Source organism: Thunnus maccoyii, chromosome 6, assembly GCF_910596095.1.
Source record: "Thunnus maccoyii chromosome 6, fThuMac1.1, whole genome shotgun sequence".
Taxonomy (NCBI): Eukaryota; Metazoa; Chordata; class Actinopteri; order Scombriformes; family Scombridae; genus Thunnus; species Thunnus maccoyii.
Window position 1 is genome coordinate 33,996,922 of NC_056538.1, and position 15,000 is coordinate 34,011,921.

Here is a 15,000-nt window from a genome sequence, read left to right on the forward strand (position 1 = left end):
TTGGGGAAAGTCCCTCAGGTCAAAGGTCATTTCATCATGTCAACATGTTTGTCCCAGAGGCAGCTTCACATTAACCACAGTTTCCACTAATTCCCTTTGAAGCAAATTACAGTCAGAGCTGTGAACCAGTGAGACCAATCAGCCTGAGCAGACCTCAGCACTGGTTTCACTGGTCCACAGAGGGCTGAGGACCATAATGACCTCCCCTCAGACTCCTCAGGATGGACAGAGACTGAAGTTTGTCAACCGTTTGAGTGAATGATGAAATGTTAGTTTTAACATTAACAACCACATGTACTGCTGAGTAGTTTCATCTATAATAAACAACATATTTTATCAGTTAATATATTTAGTATCTCAAATCTGCAAATCTAGTGAAGTAAACATATAAAATATCATACAATCTTATTATTCAAGTAAACTACCAGTACCTGACTGCAGTAAATTAATTTGGTTACTTTTCACTGGTAGGTTCAGTGATCAGTTCAGAAACCTCTTCAATACCAGTATTAGAAAGTAACTAAGTACATTTACTCGAGTATTGTGTTCATTCACAGTTATGATATACTTGTGCTCTACTTTAATATTTCCATTTTAGCTGTACTGACCGATGTTTTCATCTGTTCCATTTCCTGTTTTGCCTCTTAGCTTCCTGTTACTTCTTCTTCTTTTAAAGATATGTTTTTGGGCATTTTTGCCTTTAATCAACAGCTGATAGTGGAGAAGTAGACAGTAGCTTCCTGTTGCTTCTGCTGCTATACTGAACACAAGTCAAGAGTCTGGGTCCTGATTGGTTCACGCAGCCTGTTTCTCACATGTTCGAGGAGGTCATGTGACCTGACAGCAGCACATCCAGCACAGATATCATCTGTGGAGCAAAGTGATGTTCAGTATTAACTAGCTTACAGCTAGTTCAGCTAGCTTACTATGTGCTGCAGCAGCTTCGTGTTTCTGTGGTGAAACATTTCAAGGGTTCTGATGTTGAACTGATCAGTCTGATGATGCAGGTTATACTTCAACTGAGTATTTCCTTCTACCAACACTAACAGTGAGAGGAAGGCTCAGACCAGATCATTGACTCGGCCCCTGATATCAGAGCTACGACGATATATATCAGTCTGCCTCTTTATGTTTTTGTTTATGTAAAAAAAGATTACTGGCCAACGTATTATTATTAGATTTTTCAGCATCATTCAGACTTTGCTACATATTTATTATGTAAGCGATGCAAACATATGTACGCGTTATACACTGTATGTCCAGTGTTATGTGTAATGTAGAATTTTTCTCCACTATTTTGTTAAGTAACACTGTTCATATTATTTATCTCACACATTTAATCAATTCCAATTGATTAGCTGGTGCAGCAGTCAGTCCTCCTTTGTATCTTTTAAAGGTTTGTTCTTAGTTTAAACTGATAATCAAAGAGTGTCGATCAATAAACTGGTATCTGCCTTCATATTCATATGGGGGGAATGTTGGGTCTCTGTAAATTAAAGAGTCTCGACCTGCTCTATGTGAAAAGAGCCCTGAGATGACTTTTGTTGTGATTTGGCGCTATATAAATAAGAACTGATTGATTGATTGATGTTGAGGCGGGGCTGGCCAGTCGGGTTCATCTGAAGAACGTATAAAAAGCAGCAGATGTTTCTGCAAAGCAGTCTGTAATACAGCACAAATGCTTCAGTCAGTGAGGGCAGGGAGATGGTCAGCTCATCCTCGTGTTTCAGTTTTTTATCTTTACACTTGATTTATTTTGGGGTCAATAATTAGAAACAAACTCGATGTTTTGTCTCTGAAAAAAATTATGGTGAATTCAACTTTATCTTATTTCATTCTTGGAGCTTATATGCATGTTGGAGGTTTGAAATATTTCTGTTTCATGTTAACTGCGATGTTATACGTTGTTATCATTACTGCCAACACATCACTCACTGTGGTTATCTGTATGAACAGAAGCTTACATGAACCTATGTACCTTTTTCTGTGCAGCCTGTTTATAAATGAACTGTATGGTAGTACAGGGTTCTTCCCATTCCTTCTGGTTCAGATCCTCTCTGATATTCACACTGTTTCTGCTTCTCTCTGCTTCCTGCAGATTTTCTGTTTGTATACGTATGCAAATATACAGTTTAGTAATTTAGCCATCATGTCTTATGACAGATACCTCGCTATCTGTTGTCCTCTACAATATAACACACGGATGACTTCTAACAGGTCAGTCATCTTTATTATTGTGATATGGTTGTACTCATTTGTGAAATTTCTTATTACTTTATCCTTAAACATCCGTTTGACATTGTGTGGAAACATCATAAACAGTTTGTATTGCAATAACTACTTTATTGTTAAGCTGGCATGTTCTGACACCAAAGTCAATAACATTTATGGGCTTTTTGACACTTTTCTCTCCGTCGTAGTCCCTCTGTTTCCAATCCTTTTCTCTTATATGAAAATTCTTAAAGTTTGTTTTTCTGGTTCTAAACAGACCAGACAGAAAGCCGTCAGTACCTGCACACCTCACCTCGCTTCCCTCCTTAACTTTTCTTTTGCATGTTTGTTTGCAACACTTCAGAGTAGATTTGATGTGAGCAGTGTTTCCAGTGTGCTGAGAATCATTGTGTTGGTTTATCTGCTGATCATTCCAGTTCTGAATCCTATCATGTATGGACTGCAAACGTCAAAAATACGAAATCTGTTCTGTTCTAAAATGTTGGCCGGTCATAGAGATACTATGTAGATGTGATGAGAAAAGAGTCAGTAAATCATTCATTTGTAACACTTTGCATTGAAACATTTAGAGATTTGAAAAGTACTGACAGTGTCTCACTGCCAATGAATAATGTAGATTGTGATGTATTGAAATAAAGTTCCAGTAATTAATTTAAAGAATTTTAAGAGGTCAAGGTGGATCGTGGACATTGACAGACATTTTTGTATTAAACCAACACCATGATCTTTCCCTCACCTTAACCAAATGCTGCCAGAGTCTAAACAAACCCATAAAACTGTTTGATAATGATGCAGTCACTACAAGCTGATATTGGACTGCAATATCAGATATTTTGGCAGGCAAACATTCCCGTCTCTATTCCAGAGAAACTCGACTGTCTCGTGAGAGGATCCCCTTGTAGCAGAAATGCTCGATATTTGCAAAACATGGCAGATCCTGTCACTGTGGACGACAACATTTCAGCATTGAGAAAAACACACACCTGTGTATTTTTATTGCTTGTACCTGCTGTATGTATATAAAGTAACATCATATTTTACCCGTACAATATTTATTTCAGCACTCCATCTGTATCCTGTTTACAGAAACAGTTTCAGCTGTCATAGAGATACTATGTAGATGTAACACTTTGCAGAAGTTCATTTGAGATAAAAGAAGATTTAGTGAGAAATGGTGACTTTGACATTTTGAATTTTATATACTAAATCCTAAAATTACCCCTAAAATGACAATATAACTTATTATAATATATTAACTACACTGTTTAACTCGTTTATAATTGTGATTCTAATAAAAATTTACCAACATGCATCTCAAAGTCTCAGAAGAAGTTACTGTAAGAGTTGATCAATGTGCATGTGTGATATTACTGATGTTAACATGTGTCACCTGCACAAAGCAATAACTGGGAATAACAGGAGGAAGAAATGGGTTTACAGTTAAACCTGTTATAGAATTACAACCTGGAGAAATGGAAATATTTTTAAGAAAGTAAACACACAATACAAACAGAAGTAAATATGAACTGTCATTTATTAATATTAATAGTATTAGTATATGAGTATCAGGCAGTAGATGAACTTATAGAGGAATCACAGTAAACTCAGTGGTTTTAAATTTGCAACTCTGAACTTTTTCTGTTCTAAATGTTCTGAACGAAGGTCGACTAACTGTTCCCAGAGCTTTTGACTGTATCCGATGGCCTTCTTCAGCTAAAGCAACTTGCTCGCTGAAGAAGCCGTTTAGAATATTTACCAAAAATGTGTCTTGAACATCAAATATGAATCTCTAATATTTTTGTTTTTGACTAGCTAACGGCGACTCACTAAAAGGTGCATTTCACTATGATGCGGATGTCCTATTAGATCATATAAATTATATTAAATTAGCTCACAGATTAAGGGGCTGGTTTGTGTTGTATATCATTTCATAACCCCTCCTGTGTGATGTGGATCTAAAACATCAGCAGTTCCTCTCCGAGCTTTCAAACAGCGAGCCAGGACGCGGGAACGAAGCTCATTTCAACCAGTTTTATCTGTCATGTGACTCCTTTCGTTAGCTTGGCTGGAAAATTGGGCCTGAAAAAGAATTTGCAATCTTAGCGGATTGTTTTATTTGTGTTTCACACATCATCTAAAATCATTAATGTTCACTTTCTGTTGAACTGTTGAAGTTTTCAGACTATTCCTGCAGCTTATATGATGTCAAAGAAATGTCAGATCAAATTATATGTGTGTGTGTGTGTGTGTGTGTGTGTGTGTGTGTGTGTGTGTGTGTGTGTATGTGTGTGTGCTTTTAAATGTATCAGTTGACAAACTTGTCAATTGAGACAAAAAAAATTTAATAAATTAAATTGTTTAAATCCAGACAGAAACGTCACCAGTGAGACTAAACTGAGGTTGAACCGTAGAAGCAGTTTACGGCCTTCCATTGGTTGATCCTGCTGCCAATCAAAGGTATCTGCGCTCCTATTGGCTAATTTTACTGCCTCCTCCTCTGTTTTTTTCTCCTGTATGCGCTCGTTCTTCTCTCTCGGGCAGTTTAAGTGAGCGGGGCGCGTGCCTTTGTCCCGCTCAGCCAGTCAGAGGCCAGAAACCCCGCCCCGCCGTGACGTGACGGTTTTTATATCAAACACACCCCGCTGCACTCAGACACGGAGATGAGCAGCTTGCTGTTCGCTTGTTTATTCAAAGTTTATAAACGTGTTTAGTGTTTTTGGTTTTTGGTGCTGATGTTTTGTAGTTTAAATCGTTGAAGTTAAAACTACCACCGGACCAGTTTACGGCATGTCGTGAAGAGGAGCGCGAGAGGAGGAAACCAGTACACGTGCTGACAGGTTGGTAACACTCCGGGATTCTTTCTAGCTGTTTGAAGCAGGGATCGATCATAGATGTAATGTGATCGATCATCGATCGGTTCCGGTTATGTCCCAACTGCTTTGCAAGCTAACTGGTTTCCGTTCCCAGCAGCAGCAGCAGCAGCAGCAGCAGCTGTGGTCCGTCACATATTCGGTGAATCTGATTGTATAAGTCAACACTAAAAATACATTTAAGAAAATATCATCTTTGCAAGACCTCGAGCTGGAAAAGTATAACCGTGTATCAGCGTTCACCTGTCCAGCAAGGTGAGCCGTATTTTCTAAATGACGTCAGCATCCACGTGACATTTTGCTTTGTGTTGACCCAAAACAACTGGTTACCTTGAGCTTGTCTAGAAAATACCTGAACATATATATCAAGGTCTAATAAATAAATGAATAAATGTCTGGTACCAATCACTGACTGGTTTCCTGTTTCCCAGAGACTGTGGTGATGGCTGACCCTCCCTACAGGGAGGAGGAGGAGGAGGAGGAGGAGGAGTCTTCATCCCCGGTGGTTGGTGTCAGTCTGTGTGACTCGGCCCCCCTGCTGTGGAGGGTGGAGGACCTGCGGACAGTGAGGTCTCAGGGTCTGGTGGGGGCGCTACTGGGTTCACTGGCCCGAACCCCCCGACAGAACACCCGACTGGGCCGCCCGCTGCTGCTGCTGCCGGAGGAGGAGAGACTGCTGACTGAACGCCACGCTGCCGCCGCCCTGCCGCCTGGACCACCGGTGGGTTTATTTACCAGAGGGTGTGTTGGATTTGTTTGCAGAATCACAGAGGGTGTGTTTGATTTGTTGTTAGTGTCAGCAGGATGGAGGAGGGGCGGAGCTCCGTCAGCAGGTGGATAAGTACGAGGAGGACCAGCAGAGGAGTTATGAGGAGCAGAGTGTCCTCGCTCTGGAGGACAGGAAGTCAGCGCTGCTCAGAGCCATGAGCTCATCACACGCAGGTGAGAGCGAGCCGTCACCATGACAACCATTCTGCATGTCTCGCTGCCTCCAAAGTGAAGTTGATGGTTTTCTACTTGAAGCTGGTCTGTTGCGTGTGCAGTCTGATCTAACAGTCCTGGTCCTCTCAGGTGCAGAGCCTGAAGCTGAGACCGCAGACGAGGCCCTGAAGGGCCGCCTGGAGGCCCTGGACCGAAGCTTTACCTTCCCTCGGTCAGGGTTAGCGGTCCAGCTGAGCACGGCGAGGGCGGGGCTATCCTACTGCCCCGAGGCCCGGGCCTTCCTGCAGGCCGATTGGCCAATGAGAGGGCCGGACGACCCGCACTGCGACGCCAGGTACCAGGTGTTCAGAGACCTGAGGGGGCGGGGCTTCTACCTGACCTCAGCGGGGAAGTTTGGAGGAGACTTCCTCGTCTATCCAGGTCAGTGTCCGACTCATCACTGTTTGGTTTTAGACAGTTTTATTTTGAAAATAATAACCGTTAACAGTTAAATAATTGAAATTGTTCAGTTTTAGTTTGACTGTTTCAGAGGTTCATTATGAGTTAAACTGTTCGTCTCTCTGTCATCTTTTTGCTTTTCACCACATTTTTGTTGATATGAAACAACGATGTCAACCTGCTTTAAAATCCCACCTGATAAAACAAACAACACAGCGTCATCTCACGTTTAGATCAACAGATTAAACAGAACAGAAAACATTTGCTGTTGTTGACTCCAGGTGACCCTCTTCGTTTCCACGCTCACTTCATCGCTGTCTGTCTGTCTCTGGACGAGTCCGTCTGTCTGCTGGATGTCCTCGCCGTGGCTCGTCTGGGATCGAACGTCAAGAAGACCGTCCTGCTGTGCTCGCCGGGGACAGACGGAGGAGTGGCGTACACGTCCTTACAGTGGAGCGGGATGGTTTAAATAACCGACCAGAAGGACTTTGTTGTTTGTTCCTGCTTGTACGTCCTGCGTTCAGGAACGTGACACTCTGAGGAAAAGGTTCAAGCTGTCACTTTGTTGAGGACTTCCAAGAGCCTCTTTCAGGACCCCTGCAGGTCCCCGGGCCTGGGTTTGGGAACCACAGCTGGAGGTCAGAAGCTGTTAAAAACTGAGAGACAAGAAAACACTGAGCAGGTTTTACTGTGTGGAACCGGCAGTGAAACCCAGAAGAACAACAAGCCAACATCAGGATACACACAACGAATAAATGAATGGTTCATATTATCACATACAATATGAACAACATAAAAGCAAAGAGTGAACAATACAGCTGCATTTAAGTACACAAATAGTCGTAAACTGCATGAAAAACGGATTACTGGTTGTTCTCTGGGACTCACACAATAAAATGGAGATTCCATGTGCACAATGTACCCGTATGGAAGATTAAGAGTGCCAAAGAAATAAAGTGGAACTCATGTTGTTACATATATTTCCTTTTCATGTATTATGTAGAGCTGCAACAGTTATTGTTGTCCTCGTATTGCCTGTTTTGTTCAACCAAAACAAGTAAAAGCAGAAAATTCTCACATTTGAGAATCTTGAAACATCAAATATTTTGCATTTCTGCTAAAAATTTTCTGTCAATCAGCTAATTGATTAATGGTCGCAGCTCTACAGTCTGTGGTTGATCCTTGAAAACCGTGATTTGAAATAAAGTTGCACCTGAGTCTTTATTTTTGGTCATAAAATGTATTGAGATTGAAAAAAAAAAATACAGCACTGAAAATGACTTTTATTTTGTGGGTTCATCAGAACTTTGTGACCTAAAAACACAGTTATGGGGCAGAGCAGGGATCCGACGTCCTCTCTGGATCCAGATTCTCTGCAGTCTGATCAGGTCTGGTATGTGGATCTTCTTCCTGCTCAGTAGAAAGGCGAGGTGCCGTTCCAGTTGATGGCGGCTCCGTCCCACTTGGTCCTGACGGTCATCTCCAGTGAAGGAAACCTCTTCTCCGGGTCTCCGCCTGAGTTCCTGGGCGACGCCTCCCAGTGGTGGGAATGAGTATCTACAGAAGACGACAGACGCTGTGTTAGAGACGCACAGACGGCAGCAGGTGATGGAGGAGCAGAGCGTGACTCACCGATGGTCAGTCTGGCTGTGGTTTTCTGGGAGGGCTGGCCGCTGTAGAAGTAGAGGTGGAACAGATGCTCCATCTTCCAGTCGGACAGCAGCGAGCGGTTCAGACTGAACAGAACCGAGAAGCTGCTGTTGATGCAACAAACCCAGACTGGAAACCTGGGAGTCTTCAACATGCTGCCCACCTGCACACAAGAGAAGATAACGATTATTATTATCTCCACCAGGTGTAACCCGGGAGGGGGGTCATGAGTTTGGTTGTGTGTGTTTGTGTCTGCAGATAAACTACTGGACACATCAGCCGTTATGACTCAGGGACCTCTCGTGATGTCAGTGATTGGTCAGCTGTGATTGGAGGTTTGAACTTCTCTCAGTTCTTTTTTCATTCTTGACACTATTTCTGTCACTTTTCATGTGAACAACAGAGTGCAACACTGAATGTCTTCTAGGAGAGAAAATACACTCCTTTACAGGGTCGAAAGTAACTGAGTACTTTACTCTAGTATTTCCATGTGATGCTACTTTCTACATTTCAGAGGGAAATATTGTACTTTCTACTCCACTACATTTATTTGACAGCTTTAGTTACTTTTCAGATGAAGATTTGACACAATGGATAATATAACAAGCTTTTAAAATACAACACATTGTTAAAGATGAAACCAGTGGTTTCCAACCTTTTTGGCTTTTGACGTCTTACAAAAAGCAGTGTGTAGTCGGGGTCACATTTCACATGTCTATGAGTTGTTAACAGCTCCACCAAATAGTGATTTTTCCCTCTAAACTTCTCACATGCTTTCATTTCAATAAATGTTCAAATGATCCAATATTTCAGCAAAAATCAAAGATTAGAGAAAAAGTCCAAAAACTGAAAACAGATTTGTGTATCAGAACTTTGTTTTTTCTTCTTTCCTCTCCCATTAATCATCTCACCACCCCTCAGATTTATCTGCTGACCCTTTGGAGGGCCCCGACCCCTAGGTTGGGAACCACTGGACTAAACTAGCTAACTGTATATAAAGTAGTGTAAACTAGCTCCACCTCCAGCAGCTACAACAGTAACATGCTGCTCTAACACTGATGCTTCACTATTAATAATCTAATGATGTCATATATAATAATATATCAGTCAGAGGGACCAAACCACTACTTTTACTGCAATACTTTAACTACATCAAGCTCATAATACTTATGTACTTTTACTGCAATACTTTAACTACATCAAGCTCATAATACTTATGTACTTTTACTGCAATACTTTAACTACATCGAGCTCATAATACTTATGTACTTTTACTGCAATACTTTAACTACATCAAGCTCATAATACTTATGTACTTTTACTGCAATACTTTAACTACATCAAGCTCATAATACTTATGTACTTTTTCATGCAGGACTTTTACTTGTAGTAGAGTATTTGTACTTTTACTGTAGTACCGCTGCTCTTTTATCTCTGTATTTAAATGATATCCTGTCTCACATCTCTATAAGGTTCAACGTTTCCTCCAGAGGAAAACTCGGATGTAAACACAATGACTTGGTGCATGATGCAACCTGATCATGTGTAATACATCCATCTAGTGTTATCAATGAGTGAAATTAGACGCTGAACTTTGATGCGAGTGTCATGCTGGAGGCGGGTCGCTGTGCGCTGTGATGCACAAGTAATTCCACCTTAACAACAGCCAGGTTTCCATCCACGTTCAGCAGAATTCTATCTGAATTCATCCAAAGCAAATGTGAATGTTTGTTTCATCCTTTGCTGTTGAGTGAATATTAACAGATAAACTAATTCTCCAGTCGGTGCCATTAAAGCGCTGCAGAAGAAGAGACACAGCGAGATGACGTCATTAAAAGAGCAACAATCAAAGCTCAAACGATGGAAAACATGATGGAAATATGACGTTTCTGTTGGTTTCATGTATTGATGTGAGGAAGGTTACAGTCTCCTCATCGTCACTCCACACAGATCTGATGTTTTCAGCTCTTCAGTGACGTTTAAGTCACATGATTCATGATGTCATAATTTACCCAAAGATGACGCCTATTCAGTCTAATAAGAATTTCTCGGCTTGAGCAAATGCCAAAAAAGTTTCTAGCTTTCCGGTTTGCTTCCACGTTGTGTGGCCCACTGAATATGCGCAGTAGTGTTTCCCCCGCTGGCCCCGCCCACGAGTCCCCGCTCGGCTCGTAGACTTTACATTGTGATGACGTCACAGATTTCTAAATCACTTTTCTCAAGTCGAGGAAAGTTTTACACATATATAACCTCCATGGATCACAAATTCATGATAAAATGAGTCATAATTGATGTTGTTGGCAGTTCGAGGCGTCCTGTCAACCGTTTTACAGGCGTCTCTTTTTTAATGGAGGTCAAAGGGGAAAATAGTTTACGGGCTGCGGGAGGATTTTTTGCTGCAATACCGCGAGTGACCACTGGGAGAAACCGGAAGCAAGGCTGAGCAGCGGCGCCGTATCCAGCTCTTATTATACATCCATTGTTTACATTTGGTTTTTCTCTACACAACTACTTTTACACCTCAGACAAGCATAAAAACGTCTCCTAATATTTCAAGATTTTTCTGAGTTTTCACTCAGGTGTTTTTATGCAAAAAATACAGATGAAAACAGGTAGCTGGACAGACAGCTACTAACAGTAATAGTAGTTGTAGTGTAGTAGTGGTAAACTGTACCAGATTATTTCTCTCAACCAGGTCTCTAAATATTAGTAGTAACATCAGTAGTAGCACAAAACAGTTTTTCTTAAGGCTTTTGTATCTATACTTTTAGCAGCTGTCCTAATTATTTATTGTTATTGGTTAAGAATAAATTGGTTAAAAAGCAGCAGCAGTAGAAGTAAGAAGGAAAAAGGTTGGACCTGTGGCAGTCTGCCTCGTTCCATCTGCTCTCGGCTCCAGTGCAGATATCCCACATCGCTGCGAGTCAGGATGCCCTGCAGGGGGCGCTCCAGAGGCCGGCCGTCCTCCCCAAAGTACAGAGTCCCGTTGAAGACGTGAGGACTGGCTCTGCCTGTCAGCAACAGGTTCAGTAAAGCCTACAGAGATGCAGGAGCAGAGACCTGCAGTTATTTACCTTCAAGTCTACAACCTGTGAAGGAACCCCGAATACTGCAAACTTCAAGTGCTTCTCACCAGTATCAGTGCATTTATTTCTTAATTAAAGCATAAACACAGAGCGGGGAAGGTGAGCTTCTTACCTGACGACAGACGAAGTTGCCCAGACTGATGTACAGCAGATGGGAGGTGGTGGAGTCCAGATCCTCCCTCAGCCTGACAGGAAGAGGAGGACAGATTTTGATTGTATGGACTGATCGCATGTCCTGTTTTCCTCTCAGTAAACCAGACAGTTGTTGTCTTTGTTAATGCAAAACAGAAGAATTTACACTCTGTGTGTTGTGTTTGCATCACATCTGTTGGTGGAAATAATCAACAGGATTATCTGTCCAGTTGTATAACGAACATCAGCTCCAAGTAAACTGATTAAAAACTATTTCTTGCAGATTATTTCTTTAACAAATCATGATGTATAACGTGTTGCCACATACTAAACCATAACATTGAACATCTGTGTTAAAGTTTCATATTGTCAGGTGTAATGATCTCTGCAGCCTGTGGGGGACGCTAACGTCATCTCAAGGTTTCAGTCTAGTTACCTGTCGACTGTGCGGGAGCAGATGAGGCTGTACAGGAACAAGATGACTCCATGACTTCCCTCCTCTTTAAACTACAACAAGAAAACAAGTCACCATCTAAAACTGTCTGATATACTTATTTATTATTTTAAACTTTGGCCTCATTTTATTTAATTTATTTAGTTCGTATGCTGCCGAAGAAATTCTCACCACTTTAGACGCTGATAAGAGTCGTTGATTTAGTGATAAATTTACTCACACACTGAATGTGATCGAGGATGAACTTTCTGACGTCTTCTTTCTTGTTAAATGTGAACAGCTGCAGCTGAAAGACAGTCGACAGTTCCTCCATGATGACAGACTGATAACAAAACTATCAAGCCTCTAAAGAACATTTTAAATCTGCATCTTCAACTGTTAAACTCATGTTAATCATGAAATGCCTGTCTGGTACCCTCTCTGTGAAGTTGTCCAGTTTGTAGTCCAAGTGAGGTGTGATGCAGTAGTCTTCGGTTACCAAGGTAACGGTGGCACTGAGCTCCTGGCCGGCCAACCAGAGGCTGTCAGACAACGCTGCCGCCAACGCCCTCTCCTGCTCCCTCTGACCTACCTCACACAGACTGGAGACATGAGGTACATGACGGGGGGTGGACAAAATAACAGAGATACTAAAACAATAATACACTGTAATAACAACCCTGTGAAATCTGGGAATACGGTGACGTCACTAAAAAGAAGTCTGACGGAGCGAGAAACAGAAGCAGTCAACAAAAACAACCAGATTATCTAAAGAATCCAGTTATAACAGCCAGGATTTAATAAACAAAGCTGTGAACGTCCAGACTGACAGTTATTTTATGTTCCAACTCTCAGCTGTAGTCGTCACCTCTGAGTAGTGACAGATACAAGCGAGTGAAGTGAGTTTCCTTCACAGGTTGGCTGGGCTCAGCTCTAATCCTATATTATACCTCAGAGTAGCTGTGAAGGTCTGCTTGGGTCACCATGACGTACATTTTGTCATCTATCATCTTCGTCATGTCCACGAGGATGTGCTGACCAAATTTTAGGACCCCACCAAATGTAGAATAAACAGATCTGCATCCGCTGTTTGTTTTGGAGTATATACAATACTGTGCAAAAGTTTTAGGTCACAAACCATCAGAGAGGTGTCTGATCATGACAATAAGTCCAAACATCCAACAGCCAGAGTCATAAAGAACTATCTTCAGCAACCAGAAGAACAAGGAGTCCTGCAACAGATGGTCTCTGATCTCAACATCATGGAGTCAGTCTGGGATTAACATGAAGACACATAAACATCTGAAGAAGAACTGTGGCGACTTCTCCAAGATGCAGGAACAACCGACCTGCCGAGTAGCTGAAGCACTGCTGCTGTTTTAAAGGCAAAGCTGCTCACAGCAACATATTGATTTACTTTAGGTTTCTGATGTTTACTCAACTCTTTATCAAGTTAAATGATCCAAAACTATTAGTGAATAAGTGCCTAAAACCTTTGCACAATTCTGTATATCGTGGCGTTTAGGGACCATGAGGAGCTCAGACATCTGAATAGAACTCAGAAAAGATTGCTGCTCCGTCACCTTGTGGACTCTGGTGGAGACCTTGGGGCAGACCCAGAACACAGTGGAGGGATTATATATCCGATCCTGCTTGGGAACACATTGGGATCCTCCAGGTAGAGCTGGAGGACTACCTTGTTTAGCTTGCTGCTACTGGGACGCAGACCTGGATAAGTAGCAGCAAAGTAATGGGTGGATTTATGTTCCAACCCCCTGTAGTCATGAGCTTTGGGTGGCCAAAAGAATGAGATTTCAGAGGTTCCTTCACAGGGTGTTTGGGTTCAGTCTTACAGACGAGGTGAGGAGCAGGGACATCTGGAAGGAACCACTGCTCCTTCATGTTGAATGGAGTCAATTTAACTGCTTTAGACATCTGATCAGGATCCTCCAGGATACCTCCCTGTTCAGGTATTCTGGACATGCCCAACTGGGAGGAGACCCGGGACAGGCTCAGAACATACTAGAGGGATTATATATCCCATCCTGCCAGGGAATGTCTAGAGAATCCCAAGGAAGAGCTGGAAGACATTGCTCGGGAGACGGCGACCTTTGCTAGTCTGCTGCCACTATGACTCAGACCTGTATAAATGGCACGAAACAAACAGATGGACATACAGTATGTTCCAAACCCCTGCTGTCATGAGCTTTGGGTCCTGGCTAAAGAACGAGATTACAAGTGGTTGAATGAGTTTCCTTCATGAGGTGGCTGAACTCATGTCTAGAGACAAGATGAGGAGCTCAGACACGTGGAAGGAACTGCTCCCTCAAGTTGAAAGGGGTCGGTCGAGGTGGTTTGGGCATCTGATGGACAGACTCGACCGACGGACTGACCGCTTTTACTGTTTCCAGAACTCTGACGTCAGGGTCTTGATGGATGGTTCTGATGGAGGTGTTGGTTTGTTGGTCGTTTTTCCAGCTGTAGTCTTGTATTGTCTCAACGATCATGTTGCAGGGATTTGTTTTCATGTGACACGATCTTGTTAACTGATGGAAGTATCACCTTCACTCTGGACATGATGATGTAACAAAGACTGACACCTCACCTGTGCAGCGTCCGTCCCTCTGAGCTGCTCTGCCGGCTGAACAGCAGGTATTTAATGATGCGAGCCTGGACGACCATCTGAACGGCCTGAGCCCCGCCCTGAAACACACACCTGACCAGGTGAGACCTACATGGTTTTACTACAAGACATTTAATGTGATGATATGAACCTGTGAGTGTCAGCAAGATTCATGGCAGAATTAAAAGTTGTAACAGTAGAAGTATCAACACTGAGGTATCTCTAGTAGCATTACTAGATGTAGCAATGCTACCAGTAGCAGCAGTATTAGTTATAGTAGTAGTAGTAGTATCTGCAGCAGTAATAGGAGGTGGTTCTCACCCTGTCAGTCTCCAGAGCGAAGGACAACTCAGAGTTCGGCTCTCTAAACTGGAAGAAAGATTTCCTCCACTCGTAGTTGAAGACGTGAAACGTTCCACCAAATAAAATCCTCCTCAAGCTCTGAACATGAAGACAAACAACAACAGGAGCTGCTGAGCAGGACAGGCGGAGCTGGTGTCAACTAAACAACTCAACAACAAATCATGCATGTTCAAATACTTGAGACTGTTTTTACTGAAGTTGTTTCTCAGGTTCGAACTTTTACCTGAACCA

At 42.3% G+C, this 15,000-nt stretch overlaps 3 protein-coding genes across 10 annotated transcripts in view; 2 read left to right on the forward strand and 1 right to left on the reverse strand.

Annotated features, from left to right (window-relative positions):
• Positions 1-1,807: 1,807 nt before the first annotated feature.
• On the forward strand, positions 1,808-3,236 carry LOC121899419 (olfactory receptor 1038-like). Its single transcript, XM_042415226.1, has one exon. The coding sequence runs from the start codon at positions 1,808-1,810 to the stop codon at positions 2,738-2,740; it is 933 nt and encodes a 310-aa protein (XP_042271160.1). The 3' UTR covers positions 2,741-3,236.
• A 1,612-nt stretch (positions 3,237-4,848) lies between these two features.
• Positions 4,849-7,706, forward strand: tsen34 (TSEN34 tRNA splicing endonuclease subunit). 7 transcript variants are annotated; one of them, XM_042415232.1, is made up of 6 exons: positions 4,849-5,069; positions 5,203-5,357; positions 5,534-5,823; positions 5,897-6,044; positions 6,174-6,464; positions 6,764-7,706. In XM_042415232.1, the coding sequence occupies exons 3-6, from the start codon at positions 5,545-5,547 to the stop codon at positions 6,949-6,951; spliced, it is 906 nt and encodes a 301-aa protein (XP_042271166.1). In that variant the 5' UTR covers positions 4,849-5,069; positions 5,203-5,357; positions 5,534-5,544; the 3' UTR covers positions 6,952-7,706. The 7 variants fall into 7 exon arrangements, with proteins under 7 accessions (XP_042271166.1, XP_042271164.1, XP_042271165.1 ...); XM_042415230.1 differs by having other exon boundaries at positions 5,206-5,357; XM_042415231.1 differs by having other exon boundaries at positions 5,209-5,357.
• mindy4b (MINDY family member 4B) overlaps positions 7,239-15,000 on the reverse strand; it is a 9,075-nt gene continuing 1,313 nt past the window's right edge. The window contains exons 3-11 of one of the 2 annotated variants that reach the window (XM_042415225.1): positions 14,728-14,847; positions 14,389-14,486; positions 12,220-12,385; positions 12,025-12,090; positions 11,787-11,857; positions 11,331-11,403; positions 10,992-11,168; positions 8,115-8,295; positions 7,239-8,039 (exon numbers count right to left, since the gene is read on the reverse strand). In XM_042415225.1, coding sequence (XP_042271159.1) covers positions 7,897-8,039; positions 8,115-8,295; positions 10,992-11,168; positions 11,331-11,403; positions 11,787-11,857; positions 12,025-12,090; positions 12,220-12,385; positions 14,389-14,486; positions 14,728-14,847 — 1,095 coding nt within the window. In that variant the 3' untranslated portion in view covers positions 7,239-7,896. Of the gene's footprint in view, positions 8,296-10,991; positions 11,169-11,330; positions 11,404-11,786; positions 11,858-12,024; positions 12,091-12,219; positions 12,386-14,388; positions 14,487-14,727; positions 14,848-15,000 lie in introns of both variants that reach the window. The other variant, XM_042415224.1, reaches the window with a different exon arrangement.

Coding starts and splice junctions, on each gene's coding strand:
- LOC121899419 (XM_042415226.1), top strand. CDS start 1,808: ATGGTGAATTCAACTTTATCTTATTTCATTCTTGGAGCTTATATGCAT.
- tsen34 (XM_042415232.1), top strand. CDS start 5,545: ATGGCTGACCCTCCCTACAGGGAGGAGGAGGAGGAGGAGGAGGAGGAG. Junction 5,824..5,896: donor CCCTGCCGCCTGGACCACCG/GTGGGTTTATTT, acceptor ATTTGTTGTTAG/TGTCAGCAGGATGGAGGAGG. Junction 6,045..6,173: donor CATGAGCTCATCACACGCAG/GTGAGAGCGAGC, acceptor TGGTCCTCTCAG/GTGCAGAGCCTGAAGCTGAG.